This window comes from Grammomys surdaster, unplaced genomic scaffold (assembly GCF_004785775.1).
Source record: "Grammomys surdaster isolate TR1022 unplaced genomic scaffold, NIH_TR_1.0 362, whole genome shotgun sequence".
In the NCBI taxonomy this organism is placed as follows: domain Eukaryota; kingdom Metazoa; phylum Chordata; class Mammalia; order Rodentia; family Muridae; genus Grammomys; species Grammomys surdaster.
The window spans coordinates 1,180,514-1,202,716 of NW_021604781.1; the positions used below are offsets into that span (position 1 = coordinate 1,180,514).

The 22,203-nt window shown below is 45.2% G+C and overlaps 1 protein-coding gene across 1 annotated transcript in view; it reads right to left on the reverse strand.

Moving 5' to 3' along the window:
• Positions 1-22,203, reverse strand: part of Flt1 (fms related tyrosine kinase 1) — a 163,012-nt gene that overhangs the window by 43,643 nt on the left and 97,166 nt on the right. The window contains exons 15-16 of the mRNA XM_028779768.1: positions 10,184-10,315; positions 39-145 (exon numbers count right to left, since the gene is read on the reverse strand). Of these exons, the coding sequence (XP_028635601.1) occupies positions 39-145; positions 10,184-10,315 (239 nt within the window). The remainder of the gene's footprint in view (positions 1-38; positions 146-10,183; positions 10,316-22,203) is intronic.

Here is a 22,203-nt window from a genome sequence, read left to right on the forward strand (position 1 = left end):
ATCGCATGGCTTGGTGAGCATATCTTCTGCATTCTTACCCGCTTCAGTTTTCGGATGAAGAGAGTTAGAAGGAGCCAAAAGAGGGTTGCAGCCACACATGTGCATGTGAGCGTGATCAGCTCCAGGTTTGATTTGTCTGAGGTTCCTAGAAAGAGAAAAACCACAAAGATGCTATAAAAGAAGCCTCCTAATGCAACATCTCTGCTCACTCTAGCTGGGCATCTGTGACAGCACACGGTTTCTGAGACAGGCCATGAACTTTCTACCCGGAAGGACTTTCCAGAAAGCCGGCTGAGTCTGTAACCAGTATTCTCAGAAATAATTAATTAAAAATCAGAGGAGAAAATAAAGACGGAAGGAAATTAAATGGGGGGGGGAAGTTCATTAAAGTGCTAAATCTGTAATATGTTAAATCTGCCTAATGGGTTTTAGAGTAAATTCTAAAGAACAAAAATAAAAAGACATAAAAGGAGCCGCTTTGGGACTCACAGAATTCTTCAAAGCAGACATTGGAAATAAAAACAAAGTTCAAGGATGGTCACAAACGCCTGTCTGCTTCTCAGTCGCTCTGCATCACCACAGTGCTGTTCCCTGCCTCTGGGGCTGACCTCAGCAGCCAGAAGGCGCCAGCTGAAAGAGGGGACCACAGGCCTGCTTCTCACCTAGTCATACCAATCCCAAGGTTCATAGCACAAACTTGAGCACTGTCTCTTCCAGGGCAGTCTCTGTCTCTGTCTCTCTCTGTCTCTCTCTCTTACACACACACACACACACACACACACACACACACACACACACACCACACATACCCATACATACACTCGCTCTATCACGAATAGATACATCCCACACACTCACATGCATACACATACACAAACACCACACACACTGACATGTATATACAAAAACAAACACACACACACACACACACACACATCCCACTGCACCTGAGTGGGGCCTTCTTGACTTGCCTACAATGACAAAGGAGGTTAGGCCAAGGCCAGATGAGACCTGTTCTCCTTAGGCATGACAGGGGATCTGTGTTCACTCACTGAACACTTACTAAGAATGGTGTGCTTCATACCCATCCCCTGAATACACGACAGCAATACCATCGTTTCAAACATGAGTACCTCACTCTGGGCTTCTCTGTTGTAATTCAGCTAAGATGAGCTAAATTCTCCTACAGTAACAGTAGGTGTGGAGGGCACAGGCAGACCAGTAATGGAAAGTCAGAACATTCAAGCTCAGTAAACCAAACCAAGTGTTTCATACCAAATGCAAAGACATGAACCTTACTTCGTTTTATTTTTTTTTTTTAAAACAGGATCTTCCATGTAGGTATCCCAAAGAGGCCCCATCACCAAGGATGGCTTTGATTCTCTTGTCTCCACCCCTAAAGTCACATGCCACTACAGCCAGTTCATGTAGTGCTGAGGACCAAACCCAGGGCCTCAGGGATGTTAGACAAGCACTCTACCAACTGGGCTACATTCCTACCCTGAAACTGCGGAGACGCTGCAAAGCTGGGAAAGACTTTGGCCATGCAGACCTGATTGCTTGAATTTCATTTCCTGGGACCCATGTGAAAAGCTTGTAGTCCAGGTACACCTATCGGTGAGATGGAGGCAGAGACAGGCAACTCACTCAGAAGTTTACAAGCCAACTAGAATGAAATATTGAGCACAGTGACAGAAACAAGAGGAACCTTGCCTACGAAACAAGGCAGAGGAGAGAACCAACTTCCAAAAAAGTTAGCTGCTGATCTCCGCATGTGCACTGCCTTCTGCCCCAATAAATAAATAAATTGTAAAATGCTTCAGAGGTTGATAGATTCAATGTCCTCTGGAAGATGCATTTATAAGTAAGTTTGATTGGCAGACAGGAAGGCAGGGAAGGGCATCATGGGAGCGGGAAGAGCAAAAGAAAAGCCTCAGTCATGGGAGATGCAGACAGTGGCGGGATGATAGGAAGCACAGGGCGGGGCCTGGAGCATCATGGGACTCTGAGCATTGAACAAACCAGGTGCAATGCTGCAGGCAGTTGGAATCAGTGAGGTCGCCTGCACGGGTCACAGCAAGTATGCACTCTGGAAACCCATGAGAGACAGTGCTGACACTCAGCAAGACTCCTGCCAGCACTGTGAGGTAGACTTGCCCTATTTTAAGCCTCTTGCCTGTGAGTGGCGGCGCTGTGATTTTAACCCTGAGTCCTGTGCTTAACAACCACACATCTAAGGATACTGCCATTTCCCCCTTTCCTCAGATCTTCTGAGCCTTTCCGAGAGCCCATCAATCACCAGAGAGGCAACCTTCTCTGTCCAACCTGAGCTAATTTCAGGGTTTGTGAAGGAATTTGCTCCTCTCCATCCTCTGTTGCTGCCTAGAAAACCCGCTTCCATTCTCATCTGCCCAGCTTTGACTGCCTCAGGTCACTTCCAGGGCCACAGATCCAATCCTGTCATTCCCCTGCCTCAGTGCCAACATGTGCTTTCCATGACTGTCAGAATAAAATTCAAATTTTGAGCTGGCAGTGTAGCTCATATGTTACATGATAATGCTCTGGCTTGCCATTTAAAAAATACTGGTTTACTTTTATTTTACATGTATGGGTGTTTTGCTTATGTGTATGTATGTCACATGAATGCAGTGTCTCTGGAGGCCAGAAGAGGGCATTGGATCTCCTGGAACCATGGTGGTTGTGAGTCACCATGTGGGTGCTGGGAACTGAACTGGGTCCTCTGGAAGAGCAGCCAGTGCTGTTAATCTTTGAGCCACCTCTCCAGCCCTGTTCCCGATTTTAAAAATTAACTTAAAACTTTAAATGTTTAGGTCTTATATTTTCTTTTGTCCTTTAATCTCACTATATATCCCCAGAGTGAGAAAAGTATAAACCAAAGTTCATGGGAGTATGGATTTCTTCTACTACATGTGTGTGTGTACACACACACACACACACACGCAAATGCATACTACAAATAAGTTTTGTAGTACGACAGGAGACTTCTGAAGGCACCCGCAGTGTCCTTAGACTGTCACAGATGCTGATGGCAATGTCCTCATAGGGTCCTTGTGCAGGATTCCTACGTGGAACATTAAGCAAGTGGCCCTGTCTGACCGTGGGAACTTTCCCAGTGCATTCCACGGGACAGGAAACTGGCCCCCGAAGTCTAATTCCACAGTCCTTACTCAAGCAAAATTCCTTTCGGGTGGCCTATTTATATGCAATCACACGTCTGAGGAACCGACTCATTAGAATGCCGTTAAGAAGAATGTCAGGCTCAATTTAACCTCCGTACTCAGTAGTGCTTAGTAAGAATCTTAGCATTTTACACGGTGGCATCTGTGTTCCACTTGATTGTTCTGTTTCTGCTGCTCTTTGCTGAAGAGCTGTCAGGACAACCCTAGGTGCTTTAGCCTGACTAGCCACCGCCCCCCTCCACACACACACACACTTCAACAGGCTGGTGACAGGTGATCAGTTCAGTCTACAAAATAGCCCAGCTGCTCAGGGCCAGAGGCAATGTGGGTGGGACTTAATAATTATTAGAAAAGAGTGCTGGTCTGAGGGTTGTAACTCCCATAAGATGTCTGTAAAAGGCCACAGCATATCTCTGTTTTCACTCAAGATGATAAGGATGTAGCCAAGCATATGTTATGATAATGGTGCCTTTTGGTATAGGTTTCTGGTCCCTTGCACAGACAGAACCAAGTCAGTTGTCTCTCCCTGGGCTTCGTGTCATGCCTCTGGGTGCCACTTAGCAGGTTGTCTGTATTCCGGGGGGGGGGGGGGTGTCAAGAGTCTGCGCTGTGCGGTGTCTTGAGCCTGTCTAGTAGCTATAGTGGTGGGCTCTTTGTGTGCAGTTCTGGCTGAGTGACTGCAGGACTGTTACCAGGGACTGGCTTTGGCTGGGTACACCAGTCTAAGAAGTGTTGAGGGGTTTTCTCAGTAGCTAAGCATCCACACACTGGCCTGGCATGTGGCACCGTGTGGTAGCAGGCTCCCAGTACCTCAGGCAGCAGAGCTATCAGCTTAGCTCATGGAATATATCCAGGTGAGTTCCCAAGAAGCAAATCACCAGGGAGGTTTAGCCCCAGAACCTACCCTGCCCAGAGAGGGTTGTGGGGTGGGGTGGGGTGGGGGAAGGGTGGAGGGGGCACGCAACTAGAGCAACTGTCATCAGGAATAGCGAAAATGTTCTTGTATGAGCCTGTGAGCAGCTGTGTGGTAGACCAAAGCCTCAGTTTCTTTTTAAAACTTTTAGACAACAGGGGTGAATGTCTAAACTGCTGTTAGGTATGATTTGAAGCTTTCCTCACTTCCCGCTCCTTCTCTCAACCCCTTTGAATTTTTTAAATACGGTTTTATGGGCTGGAGAGACATCTCAGCACAGATGGACCTTGCCACCAGACAGAAGAACTAGTAAGCAGATTAAAAAACCCTGATAAATCTCATAATTGAGACTGGTAGGTGTGGAACCAGTTCCCAGCCAGGCTCTACCTGATCTGGAACATGTGACCATGACTGAGAGGACCATGACAACTGGTCACAAAGCATAAAAACCTAGAGTTCTCCAAGCTAGTGAGGTGTCTAGATAGACCCGGAGTGTTTAGCCAATGAGCTTCCCTTCCTGGGCATCCCTTCCAGCAAAAGGTATTTAACCCCTGGTTCACCCTGGTTCACTAGAACAGTTTGGGTAGGGGTGGAGGTGGGGCACACCTAAATCTCCCGAAGAAGACCTTCTTTCTTTCAGCCATCTGCACTTCACTTCAGCACTCACTTGGAACCAAACCAGATCTTACCTTGTCTGGGGCTCAGCCATCCCCTTCCTGCCTGGCATATAGGGGAAGTGTGGACTTGTGGCATCTGAGTACACCGGAGACTGAGGACCACAGCGTCTGTCCCAGGTCTCGCTGGTTTTCATCTGGGAAAAGACAGGCTGGGACCCTACCATGGGCTGCGTTCTTCCTCCTCTAAGAAGCTTGTTGCTGCTCTGACGCCCCAGCGCTGAGGCAGACAAGCAGCCTGACAGGTGCACTCTTGTGAAGGACTCAGGTTCAACTCCCAGTACCATGGCTAATGATCATCTGTGACTCCAGTTCCACAGGATCCAACACCCTCTTCTGGTCTCCTTGGGCACCAGATACACACTTGGCACACAGACATACATGTAGATCACACACACACGTTTATTTTTCTCCTTATCATTTTTTGGCTATCAAGTGCAAGACATTTGGTTTGGCTTTGCTTTGCTTTGTAACTTTTCTGTCAGGCTCAGTCCAAGCATCAGCTTGTCTTTTCTGCCTAAAGCAAACCAGTCTTTGATGCAGGTGCCTGGCATCTTTTAAGAGCCTTCTCACAAAGCTTTACCTGACCCCAAACAAGATGGGTTAGGTGAACTCTGCTCCGTTGTTATTTTAATTTGAAGTAATAAATAATGTAGCAGAAACAGGTTCCTTTTGTGTTTCTACCCCAGGTCCAGAGAAAAAGATTTAAAGGTACAAGAAAAGATTAGACCTCATTTAAGAAGCTAAACACAGAATGCTGTCTTCTACCCGAGATTCAATTGCCCTCTGACTTTAATGTGACTCCTCTGTCACTTAATAGAATAGTACAATTGGCCTATCCATCTTTGAAAGTTTTTTTTTAATGTTTTCTAAGAATATGTGTAGACCTTCTCTTCAGGGCTGTGATATGTATGAAGTACCCTTTTGAGAGTAATTTCAGGTTAAGGAAGGAAGGAAGGAAGAAAGAAAATACTTAAAATTGCAGTTAGGATATTTGTTCTGTAACACATTCTTATCACAAGCCAGTCCTTAAGCCAAACAGGAATCCTGTGGTTTGGGACACCATCTGAGTGACTCACAGGAAGCCCAGGAAAGTATGTGATGCTACAAGTTTTGCTGGAGGAGAGGAACACATTCACCAATACTAATAATAGCTAATACTTCCGATTTTATTGTGACAGACTCTCTTCATCCTGTAGCGGTCCTGGAAAGGTTAGTCAACCACTATTAACGTTCCCACTTTGTAGTGCAGAGACTGAAGTACAAGGAAGGGAGGTGACTTTACAAAAGTGACTCAGCTCCTGAAGTGGAGACACCCTGCTGCAGAGAGGACCCCCACCCTCCATGAGACACAGCACAGTAGAGAAACTCAAGTCTTTCCATTTCTCAGCTCTGTCACTTCCTAACCTAGTGGCCCTGTGATGTCATTTGACCCTCTGTGGGTCTCACTAGAGTCTTATTTTCAACAACTATCTCACAGGATTGCTGAAAATTTTAAGCAGGGGTTGGGGATGGGGATAGAAAGGTGGTTCAGTGACTAAAAGCACTGGCTAGTCTTCTAGAGGATCTAGGTTCAATTCCCAGCACCTACATGTTGACTCACAACCATCTGCAACTCCAGTTCCAGGATCTCCAGTGTCTTCTGGCCTCTGCAAACATTGAATGCACACAATGCACATACGTACATGTAGACAAAACACTCACATGCATAAAATAATAAAGGGATCAAGTATACTCACACATGCTTGCTTCACACAGTATACCATGTACTTTCGAAGACGAGGTATAATTAACATATCCAGACCTTCCTAACTAAGCTACTGCCATCTATGTCTGGGATACCCTATGCAGATTCATGTAAGCCTAGTTTCCGTGAGAAGAGATGAGACGGCTATGTTTGAAGTTTACTTATTTTGCTTCTAAAGCTATCTATAGATATTGTAACTCATCCTGAGTGAGGCTGGGCACCAGTTTAAAAATTCTTTTTTTTTAATCTATTTTTTTATTTATATGAGTTCACTGCAGCTGTCTTCAGACACACACTAGAAGAGTACATCGGATCCCATTACAGATGGTTGTGAGCCATCATGTGGTTGCTAGGAATTGAACTCAGGACCTCTGGAAAAGCAGTGCTCTTAACTGCTGAGCCATCTCTCCAGCCCTTACAAATTCTTAGAAAGCATTAAAAAAAAATTCAAATTGGTCTCTACAAATTCTTATAAAGCATTAAAGAAACAGAACAAAACGCTGTTAACAAAGATGGACAAGCTAATTGCATTATTCCAGCTTTATGCCATAGTTGAAAGGTTTTTTTTTTTTTAAAGCTATGTATATTTAGGGCCTTTAACATCCTGCATACAATTAGGAATAGACACTTCATCTTTTTTTGAGCATGGTTTGTTACTTGGGACTCTGAAAATTGCCAGCATCTAAGAGAGGAGAACCACGAAGTCCTAAGTTAGTTTAGCACCTTCACACTCAGTGCCATGAGGGCCTCGGGGGATGATTGCAGGTCAAAGAGGACCCAGGGAATGGAGCATTCACCATACCACGGTGGGGAGCACTGAGACACACAAAAAGTTTGTTTTGAGCTGTTTTCATTCTAAAGCCTTGGGATCTAATCGGGAGTGCGGTGCATGCCCCTTACTGTGGGTCCTCTCTCCCGCAGATGTCAGGCCCGTGTTTGCAACCTACATCTGGGACCCCGCGTCCAGCCTCATCATTCCTATCATTTCTGAAGCCATCATCACCTGTAGCAGATGCTTTGAAGTGGAGTTGTTCTCTAAGCTGTTTGTCCTATATAATTGTGAATGCGGTTAAGCACAGCAACGCCTAAGTCTGCTGCAGGAAAATCCTTGTGTGGAATCTAGCTTTCAGCCCCAGTAGAGACAGAGCTTAGTTTAAGTCTTTGGATACAAGTGGGCCGAACATGTTAATTTCAGAAATGATTTTGATCGCTGATAGCTTTACTACAGTCTTGACACTGGACACCCCCCTGCCCTCCCGCCTCCACATTGCCTTCCCCAGCTCCACATGTGCCCAAAGTCCTGTCCAAAGCAAACAAGACCTGTGATTATTTAAAGAAGCCACTCGAACCCCACAGTGCATTTATCCTTTTCAGATACCAAAATAACACATTGTTTTATCTGTGAGTATAAGGCTCCTTTGCAAAGGGAATAAAATGAGCAGACCGTTTCCTTCCTGGCTGATTCCTGAACCTCTTTAAATCTGTTAAACATAGCCACAGACACAACCCGTGTGCCTACATTTCCTAAACTTGACTGGGCGAGGTAGGAGCATACCAGGAAATCACATCTGAAGCTAGGGTATGCTTCAGACCCTCAGTGACAGGAGTCATAAGTTCAAGGGCAAGAGTCCATTTCCTCTTCTTTCTTTCTTACTTGTTTTCTTTTCCTTTTTGAGACAGGGTTTCTCTGTGTAGCCCTGGCTGTCCTGGAACTCCCTCTGTAGATCAGGCTGGCCCCAAACGCAGAGATCCACTTGCCCCTGTCTCCCTAGTGCTGGGATTAAAGGTATGTGCAATGTTAATTTTTATTCTATGTGCATTAGTATTTTGCCTGTCTGAGGATATTAGATTCTCCTGGAACTGGAGTTTTAAGCAGGTGTGAGCTGCCATGTGGGTGCTGGGATTTGAACCCTGGTCCTTTGGAAGTACTCTTAACCACTGAACCATCTCTCCAGCCCACCATTTTCAATTATAAGATGATCTGCAGATAACTGCAGTCCACTGCCCTGAATGGCATCACGTGATCACATAAATTCTGTGAGCCCAGAGTCCTTCGAGAACCTGGCCTTCACTCATATGTGCAGGCTTTCCCAGCTCAGTTTACTGTCAACTTGCAAATAGCTTCCTATTTCAAGTTCTGTCCTTCTATGAAGCTGATACCCATACCCCAAAAACCTCAGCATCTGTGAAGTTTGGAGGACAGTCTCAGGGGGGTATACTGGGGTCACAGATGTAAAACACAAGGTCAAGTAACATGGCTTCTGAGACACCCAGATTATCCTGGTTAGAAGAGGGATGGTTTACAAACTGACATGCACATTCTTACTTCATGCCAGGGCTTCCCCCACTCCACCAGATGTGCAGCTGCTGCTGACCATGCTGCCCGCTAGAGAACACAGGAACAGATGCTTAGCAAGGTGAAGCAGCCAGGGGATGAGTGGAGGCAGGTTTCAGAAGAAAGGGAACTTCCGTCTTCAGGGCCACCACTGGCTTGACTGAGTTTTTAGTGACCTCTTTGTACCTCTGGGGGCTTCCTAATTGCTCCACACACCTAGTGGTTCCACTGTAACACCTTTGAATGAGGCCGAGGGGAGTCTTTTGTTTTCTGCTCTCCCTCTGATGTCCATGCCAAAGACAAAAGAGCAGACGTTGAGAAAGGAGCTGCCTCACTTGATGTGTGGGCTGAACTGGAAGACCATTTTAAAACAAGGAAGATTTGGAAGATGGATAGGACCATTCCTCGGGCTGTTTGGGGAATACTATCCTCTTTTTGGAAGTACGCATTTGTGGTTGAAAAGTTTCAGCTTTTCTTCCTTCTTGGCTTCTCCCCAGAAGCATCCACATGCTCTCAAATGCACCCCTGAGCACTGTGGAATGGCTCCGGAACAAATCTCCATCTTTTTTTTTTTCCACATTAAATCTCCATGTGCTGTTGATATTGGTACCTAAGCAGCGCCCAGCAATCTTACAGGGCTATAAGACTGGGGATGGTGCTTAGCCCGGGAAAACCAAAGCCTGGGTTGAAACTGTTTTCTAAATGGAAGCACGTGGCTGCAGTCAGGGTGGGAGCCAGCTACTTGGTGCTTCGTTCTCCAGCAAACTATATGAGGCCCTAGAAGAGGTACCCACAGGGCAGTGTCTGAGGTCTGAGCTGTTCTGTATGTATGGCTTCTGAGAATAATTTGTGCCACCTTGTGATAAAAACCAGCAGAGGAAAAAGTGTCTCATCTGTAATTTCCAGCATTCAGCAAAAGGGAGGGGTGGGAGTAGGGATGAACAATTTCAGTGGGTGGGTCCCCTCTTTCTTCCTGGCCTTATTTCTCAGAGATTTGAACCCCTTGGGCCATCCTGAGTAATTTTATCCACACCAGGCTCCCTTCTTCCTGGAAGTACTTCCCCTGCTGAGACAGCTGGGTTTGTGGCGTCCAAGGACAGCCAGTCTCTTCTTTCAGATACAGCCACACAGTGTCATCAGGCAATGAGGAAGGAGTATAGAAAGAACCAACTGGGCTGGCAGAGGAGACTAGGGATGGGGGTGGGAGTGGGAAAAGACCAGGATGGGGGTGGAGGTGGGGGTTGAGGATGGGGGGGGGGTCCGGGAAGAGTTAAGCAAACAGGAAAACAGGTGTCTGAACTGCCGGCTGTTTACCTTGCACAGTGAGGTAGGCTGAGCTTTCCACGGCTCCCTTCTGGTTGGTGGCTCGGCACCTATAGACACCCTCATCCTCCTCTGTGACTCTTTCAATAAACAGCGTGCTGTTTCCCGGTCCTAAAATAATTCCTGGGGAGCAAGAGATGTTTATATTAGCAGGTCTGGAGGACAAACCCAAACAGCCTTCAGGAAGCCTAGTGCCTTCCTCTCTTAGGCTCCCGGAAGAGGTTCTGAGCCCAACTCAACCTTAGATGGGGGTCGTTTGCTCAGTCTCTGCTAGGCTGACCAGCATATCTGTCCAATCCTGCCAGGAGCCAAGCACGCTGCAGTCCCCAGGCCAGAGCCTGATGCTTCCAAACACGCAGAAATTGATGCCTTGTCCCCATCACCCAGAGAAAACGGAGACTTCCCATTATTAAGCAACATGATCAAGAACTTGCAGCTTAATCCCATAGCACATTTGTGGCTAAATAGGGTCGTTTGTCCTGTGGCCTGATGAGGTGGTACAGCCGGAGGTAAAGAGCTTGGGCCAGCTGCTTGAATCCATACCTTAGCCCACAGGCAGATCACTTGCTCAGTCTACGTTTTGTTTTCCCCAGTCTTGATATAAAACAAAAGCAGTACATGTGCATTGTGGTAGTGAGTTCTCAGTAGATGTAAGTACTTAGAATTTAGTACTACTCAGACTGCTGCAAATTTCCAAAGCTTTGAGACACAGAGGCCTCTACCGAGTACTGTCACCAAGTGTTTGTCAGGTATTTGCTCTCCCATCAGTCTGGGGAACAGACAGCTAATAAAAATGCAAGTGAGTTCCTAGGGAAGGGAGCATGGAGGCAGAGGTGGGTCTTGTGTTGAAGCTTGAGGGGCTGTCAGGGGTAAACCAAGAAAGCAAGGAGCGAGACGTTAGTGAGCATCCACTGAGGACTGGTCCTGGAGAGAAAGTCAGTGTGCTTGACACACAGAAAAACATGAAAATGAGATAGATACGCAGACAGACAGACAGACAGACAGACAGACAGACATGGATGACAGATGACACATAGGTTATAGATAGATAGATGGGTAGATTGATGATAGGTAGATAGATGCATGATTGATTGATTGATAGATGACAAGTAGATAGATATACAGGTTGACAGACTGGTAGATGGATGATAGATAGATTACAGACAGACAGACAGATAGATGATAGATAGATAGATAGATAGATAGATAGATAGATAGATAGATAGACAGGCAGACAAACAGGTAGATAGCTGGGTGATAGATAAATAGATGATATAACAGTTAAAGACCAACCCTTCACCCTACACATTGCCTTATTATTTGTCTCTCTGCCCCATCCCATTTAAACCCAGGGATTTACACAAACATTTGACCACTGAGCATCCACTTGCCCTTTAATCTTTTTAAAAATAGACTTTAAAAAGAGTAATTTGACCACCCAGATTAAAAAAATATATTTTCGAGCCAGACAGTTAGATACAGATGGTGACCGACAAATGCCATCCTTGCCTACAAAGGGCTCTCTTCTAGTTTAAGGTAAAGCCTATGAGGAAAGCAGACTCCTTTGAGAGGCTCCAGTGAAGGCGGTGCTGAGGAGGGCAATTGTTGTAGACAGGGCAATCTAAATGGAACAGCTCTTCAGCTAGGGACCAATAGGATGGGGAGAGACAAGCCTCTGATGGGTTGGCAGATAGCATTACAAGCAGAGTGAGCAGCAGATGTGTCGTTCCTGGGCCAGGAATGAGCCCACATGAGAAATAAGGGGCTAGAGGGGTGTCTCCATGCTTAAGAGCACTGTTGTTCTTGCAGAGGACCCAGGTTCTGTTCCCAGATGATGCATCACAATCATCTGTAACTCCAGCTCCAGGGGGAGCCAATGCCTTTTCTGACCTTCGTGGCCACCAGGCATGCATGTGGTACATGTGCATACTTGCAGACAGATACTCATACACATAAAAGAATCTGAAGAAGAAGGGAGGGGGGAAGGAGGAACAGTGAAGGCCAACCTTGAGGCTCTGTCTCAAAAAACAAAACCAAGCCAACCAACACAACCACCATAAACCAAAATAATCCACTGTGGGATGAGCTGGGGATGTAGTTCAGTGCTAGGGTCTTTTCCTTGAATGAACAAAGAAGGTCCTGGGTTCCCTCCCTGGTAGCACAAGAAAAAAAAGAGAGAGAGAGAGAGAGAGAGAGAGAGAGAGAGAGAGAGAGAGAGAGAGAGAGAGAGAGAGAGAAGCCATTAGTCATTATAAGATGGCATGGCTGGTTTGGGGGTTTTCTACTGAAAGGCTAGAACTAGAATTCTGATGCTACAGGTGGTGACTGACTTTGGGGTTTCTCTGAAGAGCCAACTGGCTTGCTTCTGGACTGGGGTGTGGTTTGGGGGGAGGGGCAATGGAAGACTGATGTCTAAGTCAATGAGGTAGACAACTGCGATGTGCAGTGTCTGGAAATGAAGAAGATTATGGGGGAGCAGGATGAAGGTGGTGGGTAAGAATTCTGTTCAAGATGGCTACTGCACACTCAAAGGGTGGCTTCATCTGCGGCACAGAGCAGGAATGGGACTTGAAGAAACCTCGAAGGGCTACAGATGAAGATCATGGACTTCGTTAGTCCAGAGGGAGGAGAGTGAGTGGTCACAGTCTGAGCCATGTAGAACAGGAAGGGAAATCGGTCAAGTAGAAGAAAAAAAAAAAAAGAACCCAGGAGGTGACAAGAAAACCGGGAGGCTCCTGGAAGCGACATTTTCACAGGAGAGAGCAGGCAGCGCTGAGGAAGGAAGTTATCCGCCTACTCTAATGGAGGAAAGCGTGGCAAGGACACAGAAACAGACAGGGCAGTGCCCAGCGGGGCACTGAGGAGTTTCCTTCTGAGCAAGTGTCTACAAAGCAACGAGGCTGGAGAAGAGAATTTTAAAGATTTTATTTATTTTCATTTTATGTGCATGAGCGTGTTGCCTACATGCATTCCTGTTCATCATGTATGTGCGGTGCCTGTAAAGGCCAGAAAAAGGTGCTGGATTCCCCTGCAACTGCAGCTATGGATAGCTAGGAGCTGCCATGTAGGTGCTGGGACCTTAATCTGGGTTCTCTGTGAGACCGTCAATAAGGCATCTTTTCAGCACAAGAAGGGAACTTTTAAAAATGATTTTATCTTTCTGTTTTTAATTTTGTGTGTGTGTGTGTGTGTGTGTGTGTTGCACATGAGTACAGAAGACCAAGGAGGCCAGATCCTTTGGAACTAGAGACACACATAGCTGACCAGTGTGGGTCCTGAGAACCAAACTCTGGTCCTCTGGAAGAGCGGTTTCCTGCTCTTAACTGCAGAGCCCAGGAAGTCTTCTTTAAGATGCAAAGCTTTATAGCATTTTTATGTGCTGGCAGAAGTAATTTGGGAGAGCAAGGGTGGGATGGAGGGAGGAAGGGAGGGAGGGTGTGATCCCTAAGTCAGAACTTCCCAAGAAGTAAGAGGAGTAGGGTTCCATGGTGGAGGTGACCTGGGAGGGAGCTGGCAGCCTCTTTGTTCCTTGTTTTCTTCTTTCCTTCCTTTTTACCAGAGACAAGCGTTTGCTATGTAGCCAAGGCTGGCCTTGAACTCACAAACCTTCTACCTCCACCTCCCAACTGCTGGAATTATAACTCATGTCTCCCTACTTTACTTTGCTCCATCTCAATTTCATATCTTGTTTGTTTAATTATTATTGTTACATATACACAAATACATAATTACATACATAAGTGAATGAATATGTCAATACAACCTGCTGAATATATATATATATATAGAATATATATATATATATATATATATATATATATGGCACACACACACACACATACACACATATATATGGCCGACCAACATTGGCATTAGATAACCAATTAGGTTGCTCATTTCTGAGGAAGACTAATTCTGTCTTTCCAAGTAGTGGTTAATTGCCTGTAACTCTTCACGGGGGCGGGGGCTTGGGAGATGGGGAGGTGGCTCTTCACTGGGAGTGGAATGGGGGCATGGGGGGTGAGGCCCCTGAGATTTTCCCCATCCACACTGGTATGTCAACTGGTATAGTCATTGTCATTTTCTTGATTAGTGATTGACATGACCCTGAGATGTCTAAGAAGGCAGCCTGAACAAGCCGGTAAGCAACATTCCTCCCTGGTCCCTGCTTCAGTTCCTGCCTTAGTTTCCCTCAATGTCGGACAACGACCTGTGAGGCGAATAAATCCTCTCCTCCCCTACTTGGTTTGGGTCAGTGTTTTCTCACACCAGTGGAGATGTACACTAGGACAATCGGTTAATGTTGTACCGGAAGTCAACAAGGATACATTATTTCATCTTTCTCGACAGTAGTGAGCATTAGCATGTAAAACAAGACAAACAAACCAAAACCATCCCACTGCTGTGAAATAACTGGTGCTGAATTTGTACCCTCTGAACATTCCTCCGTGTGTGTGTGTGTATGTATGTGTGCATGTATACATGTATGTGCATGTGTACATGTGTGTGCGTGCATGATCATGTGTGTGCACGTATGTGTGTGCGTTCATGTATGTGTGCATTCTTGTGTGTGTGTGCATATGTGTGAATGTGTGTGTGCTTGCGTGCATGCTTGTGTGTGTGTGTCCGCATTGCGTGTGTGTGGGCATGTGTGAGCATGCATGCACGTGTGCGTGTGCATGTGTGTATGTGTGTGTGTGATCCCTGCTTCCAAAAGCCCTGTTTTTGAATGACTGATAGATGAAGGAGAACTCTGAAGTCAGGGGTAGCTCCAATCAGGGCTTGGAGGAAGAGAGTCCTGAAGATGTCTGGCTATGGAAATGACATCATGGAAGTGGCATGTAGGGAAGTTTAGTCTCTCGCAGACGGCAGGATGGGGCTGAATGAAGAAAGAGCAGCATGGGGCAGTCTGGCTCCCACCCCCTAGCCTGGATGAGAGAATGGGAAGCAAGGGGGAGAAGAAATGGAAATGCACTTTGGGAAGAAGCAACCTGCAGGGATTGGCTCAAGCAATGGAGGGAGATGAGCCCAAGGGGATGCTGGTACTTTAAGCCTCAGGATGAGAGGAAACGTGCCTTCCTTACAGAGTTCTCCCTATGGCTGGCTAAGTTCTAGAGTCCCTTTGAGGATGTTTTTCTCTCTGTATAATAAAAGGAGCACCTGCTTTGCATCACATGTATTCCAGGAACAGGGAAAATAAATATGAACGAAGTTTTGATGGATATGAACTTGGGGGTACAGCTCAGTGATGCACGCCATACACAGCGTGCCCTGTGAGTTCCATTCCCAGCACCACAGAAACAGGAGGGGAAGAGGCAGGCAAGGCAGAGTGGCAGCGTGGTTGAAGCTTTGGAAAGTGTAAGATACGGATGTAGCTAGCAATCAGAGAGTGAGACTGGCAGAGGAGCGTGGAGTTAAGAGTCCATCGTGCAAACAGGCAGTGGTGGCACACGCCTTTAATCCCAGTACTTGGGAGGCAGAGGCAGGTGGATATCTGTGAGTTAAAGGCCAGTCTGGACTATAGAGCAAGTTCCAGGACAGTCAGGGCTATACCAAGAAACCCTGTCTTGAACCCCTCTACCTCCCAAAAGACCACTGTGCCACCCATACCTCACAAAATGTCAGAACTTCAGCCATTGTCCACCCCTCAAATCCCAGTTGGAGCTGAATACCATAAACAAATGAAGTAAAAAGCCCACTCTCAGTGTTTTCCCCATTCCTTCTGTACTCCTCTCCTACTTTTGTGGTGGCCCCTTAATACTATATCTCATAGTTTGTATTTCTCGATACTTGTTTATAAATCATTCCCCACTAATATCATCAAAGACCCTCCTTGTATGCTTTCTTCGTAAAAATCTATAAAAATATTCACTGGAAGCTGGGCACAGTGGCAAATGTCTTTAATCCCAATACTTGGGAGACAGAGGTAGGGGCATTTCTTTGCGCTTGAGGCCAGCTCTAGCTATGTAGTGAGACCTTGTTTTTGAAAAAAAAAATTTACTGGTGTTTTGCTTTTTCCTTATTTGTTTTTCTGTCTTTGAGTTTTCTTTTGGAGAAAGGTGTGTTATCTTTATCACACAGACAGCTAAGTACTGTGGTGTCTTTTTTTTTTTTTTGGATGGGAAGGAACAAGGTCTCACTATGTAGCCCTTGTCCTGGAACTCACTTTGTAGACCAGGCTAGCCTCATACTCAGAGAACTCCACTGTTGGGAATTGGTTCTAGCGCTTTGTCTTATTTCAGTTCCCAAAAGCCCCACTTCAGACATGAGGGTCCCTGCCCCCAGCTGGCTTCGTTGGGTAATAAAGAATTGCCGTACAGCCAATGGCTGGGCAGAGAGACGAGGCGGGACTTTTAGATTGCATGCACAAGGAATGGACCAGGAAAGAGGGGAAGAAGAGGAGAATGGCCTTGACTCAGAGACAGGAGGATGAGGTTTAAGAACAGCAGGAAAGAAAGCATCCTACAGTGTAGGCGGAAAGGGAAAGCAGCCCTGTAGGAAGAACAGGGCAGCAAAGACAAAACATAGATTTAGAAGCTGTTAAACCAGGAATACCGGAGGGAAGTGCATGCCACTGGGAGGTTTAGAAGTGGCCAGCCATTGAGCTAGTCAAGGCATATCAAAATTAGCTGGCCTATGTGTGTGTGTGTGTGTGTGCGCGCGAGCGTTTCATTCGTGAATCCAGAGAGCTCTTGGGCAGGTGCATCAAGGACCTACCAGGACCCAACAGTTTAACTAATTCACTGCTACAATCCACCTGCCTCTGCCTCCTGAGCACTGGGATTAAAGGCATGTGTGGCCATGTCAATCTGAGTGTCAATTACTGAATAAAATATTCTTTCCCCACTGAATTATGGTACCAATTCTGAGATCACAAGTTTCTATGTATTTGTGGTTCTGCTTCTGGGCTCTCTACCTTTTCAAGAAGCCATTTGTCTATCTCTGTACCACAACATTCAAATAATTATGCTCCCTAACACATCTTTTAAAAATACTTGCTTTTATTTATTTTTATTTCATGTGTGTAGGTCTTTCTTTCTTCTTTGTGTGTGTGTCTTCTTTTATGTCATTGAATGTTTTTAGTTTCTTTTTAACTTGCTTTTTTTTTTTTAAAAAAAAAAAGAATTATCTATTTTATATATGTGAGAACACTATTGCTCTTTTCAGACTTTCCAGAAGAGGGCATCAGATCCTGTTACAGATGGTTGTGAGCCACCATGTGATTGCTGGGAATTGAACTCAGTACCTCTGGAAGAATTGTCAGTGCTCTTAACTGCTGCTCTTAATTGCTGAGCTATCTCTCCAGCCCCATAACTTGTTTTTAAAGTTAAATTTATTTCTAGCTACACAGAGATTTTTTTTTAGAAGAACCACAAGTTTGTTTGTTTCTTTCTTTCTTTCTTTCTTTCTTTTTGTTTTTTTTGTTTTTTGTTTTTCGAGACAGGGTTTCTCTGTGTAGCCCTGGCTGTCCTGGAGCTCACTCTGTAGACCAGGCTGGCCTCGAACTCAGAAATCCACCTGCCTCTGCCTCCCAAGTGCTGGGATTAAAGGCGTGCACCACCACTGCCCAGCTACACAGAGATTTTTATTTTGTGTTTATGTGTTTGTGTATTTTGCCTGCATGTCTGTTCTATACATTATATATATACAGCTAGAGGCTAGAAGAGGGCATCAATTCCCCAGGAACTAGAGTTACAGACAACTGTGAGCTGCTGTGTGGACGTTGGGAATAGAGCCTAGGTCTCTACAAGAGCTACCAGTGCTCTTAAGCGCTGAGCCATTTCCCTGGCCCCAGCTGTCAGTCATGCACATTCATATTAGGTTCTTTGAGGGGTTTTCTTTGGCTGAATTTTCTTTCTCCTATTGACATGAGTATCAAAAGGAGCAACAGACTCACTTATGAACAGGTGTGGTTGTTTGAATAGGTTTGGCCCCCACAGACTTATGTGTTTGAATGCTTGGCTCATAGGGAGTAGCACTATTAGGAGGTGTGGCCTTGTTGGAGTAGGAAGTGTGTCACTGTGGAGGTGGGCTATGAGGTCTCCTATGCTCAAGTTATGCCCAGTGTGGTATACTGTCTCCTTCTGCTGCCTAAGGGTTTAGATATAGAATTCTCAACTCCTCCAGCACCATGTCTGCCTGCATGTTACCATGCTTTCCACCATGATGGTAATGGACTGAACCTCTGAAACTGTAAGCCAGCCCCAATTAAATGTTGTCCTTTACAAGAGTTGCTTTGGTCATGGTGTCTCTTCAGAGCAACGGAAACCCTAAGATAACAGGCTATTATACTTTCTGTTGATGTAATAATTATTTACCAGTTTACTTCCAGGAGGATGGCCTAAGTCATTTCCAGGCCCTTGCTTATTTGTTTCAGACAACTGATAGATTGTTTCTTCATCCACTGAACACATGCTAACCCCATCCCTATGCACACTCAGTATTATTTACTTTTCTATTGTTTAACTTTTTCTCACTTATTTTCCTAAAGCAGTAGTGTCTCACATGCTGAGGTTAGAGGACAAACTTACTTCTCTCCTCTACCATATAGGTCCTAGGGATTGAACTCAGGTTGTCAGGCTTGGTGGCAAGCTCCTTTACCAGCTTAGCCATGTAGCCGTCCCAGATTTCCCTTTACTATAATCCTGTGTCAGATTGACAAATATGGAGCAGAGCAAGACTTACAGATATAATTACCTACAGTTCACACCCATGGGCACTGGGCATTTGATTCTAGATTTGTCTTTTTAAATTTTAAAGAAAAGGCAGAAATCCGAACTTCTTTTTTTTCTTTAACGTTCAAACTCCTTTTTTTTTTTTTAATGTTTGCAAATATGTTCACTTAGTACATTCACGTGAGGGCCAATAAAAACTCATATGCTGCATAGATCAGACATGGCTCTGTGAGGATACTACCCATGGGTAAGCTTTAGATTCTTGTTAATCAAGGACCTGCATGTCCTGGCCATGTCTGTCTTCCAGCTTCAGGCTCTGTTATCTCCCTAAAAGGACCCCTGGCCTTGAGTCTTGGATCTTTTTGCAGTGGACAAACTGCAATGGCTTCCCACATGCTGTCTCCTTGGCTCGAGGCTAAACTGGGTGTTTGTTTGTTTTGTTTTTAAGTTGTTTCCTGGACCAGCCGCGTTGCAAATATCTTCAGTTGCCCCTGGGACCCCTGCTGTGTTGCTGCAGTCACCCCGTACCTTCCCCACTCTGCCGCGTGTAGGTTTTTGTAGTCATATCGTGGACTTTTTCATTTCACCTGCTCCAGTGTGGGCTCCTGGAGAACAGTAACTCTGCCATAACCTTTTTGAGTCTCCAGGGTCTAGCACTGTGCTAAAAGCCAGCTGGCCTCCAGCAACTGGGGAACGACAAAATTCGTGAAGACCTGGGCAATGGAGTGCAGTGTAGAGGAGGGGCGGTTTTGTGGTCTTTGTGAGCCTTATCTTGTAAAGATAAGCTTGCCTTGAGTGCCAGCCCTGTATGTGGGAGCACATCACACGCGCATGCCCAGTTCTCCTCTGAATCTAGAATGTTTATGCCTCTAAGCATTCTCATCCTAAAGTTCAAACGTGTCCAGGTTCCTGGAGCAAAGAAATAATTCAGGTGACTGTGTAGGTGTTGGTAGCCCCAAGGTGACAAGTGAAGCTTCACCATAGGCTGGTTTTGTGGGAATCTGTTCTGAACCCTTATGGCTATGAAGATGAGACTCAGCGTAACACCTACCCCACCACCCCCCCTTCCCCCTCCCCGCCCCCCTTCCCCCCCCACCCCCGCGCCGTGAGTTGGTGGAGGAAAATCAGCTTGTGACCCAGTGACTCGAATTTATCCACGGGATGCAGTCTACATTTTAAACATGCCCAGGTATTGTAGTACTTGGTATTTCCAAGGGACTTTGCAAGTTATTCATTTTTCCATCAATGCCTTAAGGTGCCAATCACAGTGTTTTGTGCATGATGAGAACTATAGTGTCTTTAGAAAGAGGACAGCATTTTAATATGACCCACTAACCGTGTAGAGTTTTTGATTCATACATTTGGTTAAATAAATGCACACTGTGTTTGAGCTTTCTGCTCTTCCCACACAAAGGCTTTTCTAACTGACTTGTCAGCTGAACAGCAGCCTCTCTCTTGTCATGTGACTGTTTGGCTTAGCTAAGTTTATCTTCATTATCAGAGTTCTTTTCTTTATTTTTTTCTTTTCCTTATTTTTAAGATTGATTTTTTGTTTAATTGTGTGTGTGTGTGTGTGTATGTGTATATGTGTGTGTGTTCACTTAAGTGCAGGTTCCATAGAAACCAGAAGAGGGCATCAGATCCCCTGGAACTGGAGTTACAGGCATCTCATGTGAGTGTTGGGAGCTGAACACATATCTGTACTTTATAAACACATGTGGACACTCCTGGCCAATAAATGCTCATGTTTGAATTTGCCATAGCCTGCCTGAAAGGTTAGATTTCTACCACAAGACATACCTGTCTACCTACAGTGATTCTTCTAGTTCCTATTTTAATACAGGGGAACACTATTGTGCTGTATAGATGCTAAAGAAACTGTAATCACTTTCTGTCAACTGAGGACCAACAAATCAATTATGGGAGTTCATATCATACTGCACGCATGGCTGCTAAAACAGAGGAAGGGTAGTGTGCATGTATACAGATAGAACTCCATAAAGTCCCCTCAAATGACATACTGCACCATGTGATCTGAGCTCAGACCCAGCCTTCCCTTACAGAGATACTACCTGGTACTTAGCTTCACCCATCACTTTGTTTGCTTATTTGTTCTTTCTTTCCCTTTTCCTTCTCTCTCTCTCTTTTTTTTTTTTTGGTTGTTTATTTTCAGAAACAGAGTTTCTCTGTGTAGCCCTGACTTCCTAGAACTTGCTCTATAGACCAGAGAGATCTACCTGCCTCTGTTTCCTGAGTGATGGAATTAAAGGCCAGTGCTGCCGTATTTTGTTTGCTTTTTCTTCATAGCAGTTATTTGATTTTATACTCTATGCTTTGTTAAACTTATTGTCCTTTATCTTTACCAAAGTGTAAATTCAACATCTTATTCCCAGTTATTTTACTAACAAATTTGCCTTTGTCTTTAATGAATGACAAGATGCTATGTATACCAAAGACCTGTTTTTAAATGAAATTTTTTAAAGATTTGTTTGTTTGATTTGTTATATATACAGCATTTTGCCTACATGTATACCTACAGACCACCAGATCTCACTATAGGTGGTTATGAGTCACTATGTGGTTGCTGGAATTGAACTCAGGACCTCTGGAAGAATAGCCAGTGCTTTTAATGTCTGAGCCATCTCTCCAGCCCTTTCAAATGAATTTCCTTCTGATTTATTCTCAGTAAATTCTCTGTCTATCTACTGCTTACACTCATGTCCATGTGGCTGTGTAAAATAAAATGTAAGAAGCCCTGATAGGGAAAGCATTTTCTGTTAGGTTTGCCCTTCGGTGAAGGTCAGCCGCAGGATGACCTGGTCCAATTATGTGAGGAAAGTTCATGGATTAGCTTTCTTGAGCTGACCATGTTAGTAGCGACTAAGCTGTGCGGTGCTCATCAAGCACGTTACCTGAGAGCACCTTTGTTTGCCTGTGGCCTTAACTGGGCACAGTATCCATTTCAGTGGTGTCGTTGATGTGTGTGTGCCAACTCAGGTCTTTTAAGTTTGTATTTGAGAGGAATAGGGGTTTCCATGAAAACTCTGGATGTATGGAATAGAAAACCCCCACCTAATGACATTGGTAATAGACAGAGTGCACCTAAAGCCATGTTGGAGCTGCGTCTCTAAGCACCCAGTCTTCAGTGTAATGATTTGGTAGGTTGAAGTGGGAGCCCCTCATCCTCTGAGCCCCTACTTGGTGTCTTTAGACTGGTAAAGCACCTGGGAGGCTGTACCTCCCGCCTCTTCCTTTCTTCCTTTGTCCTGGCTTTTTTATTCATATTCATTCTCTCTCTCTCTCTCTCTCTCTCTCTCTCTCTCTCTCTCTCTCTCT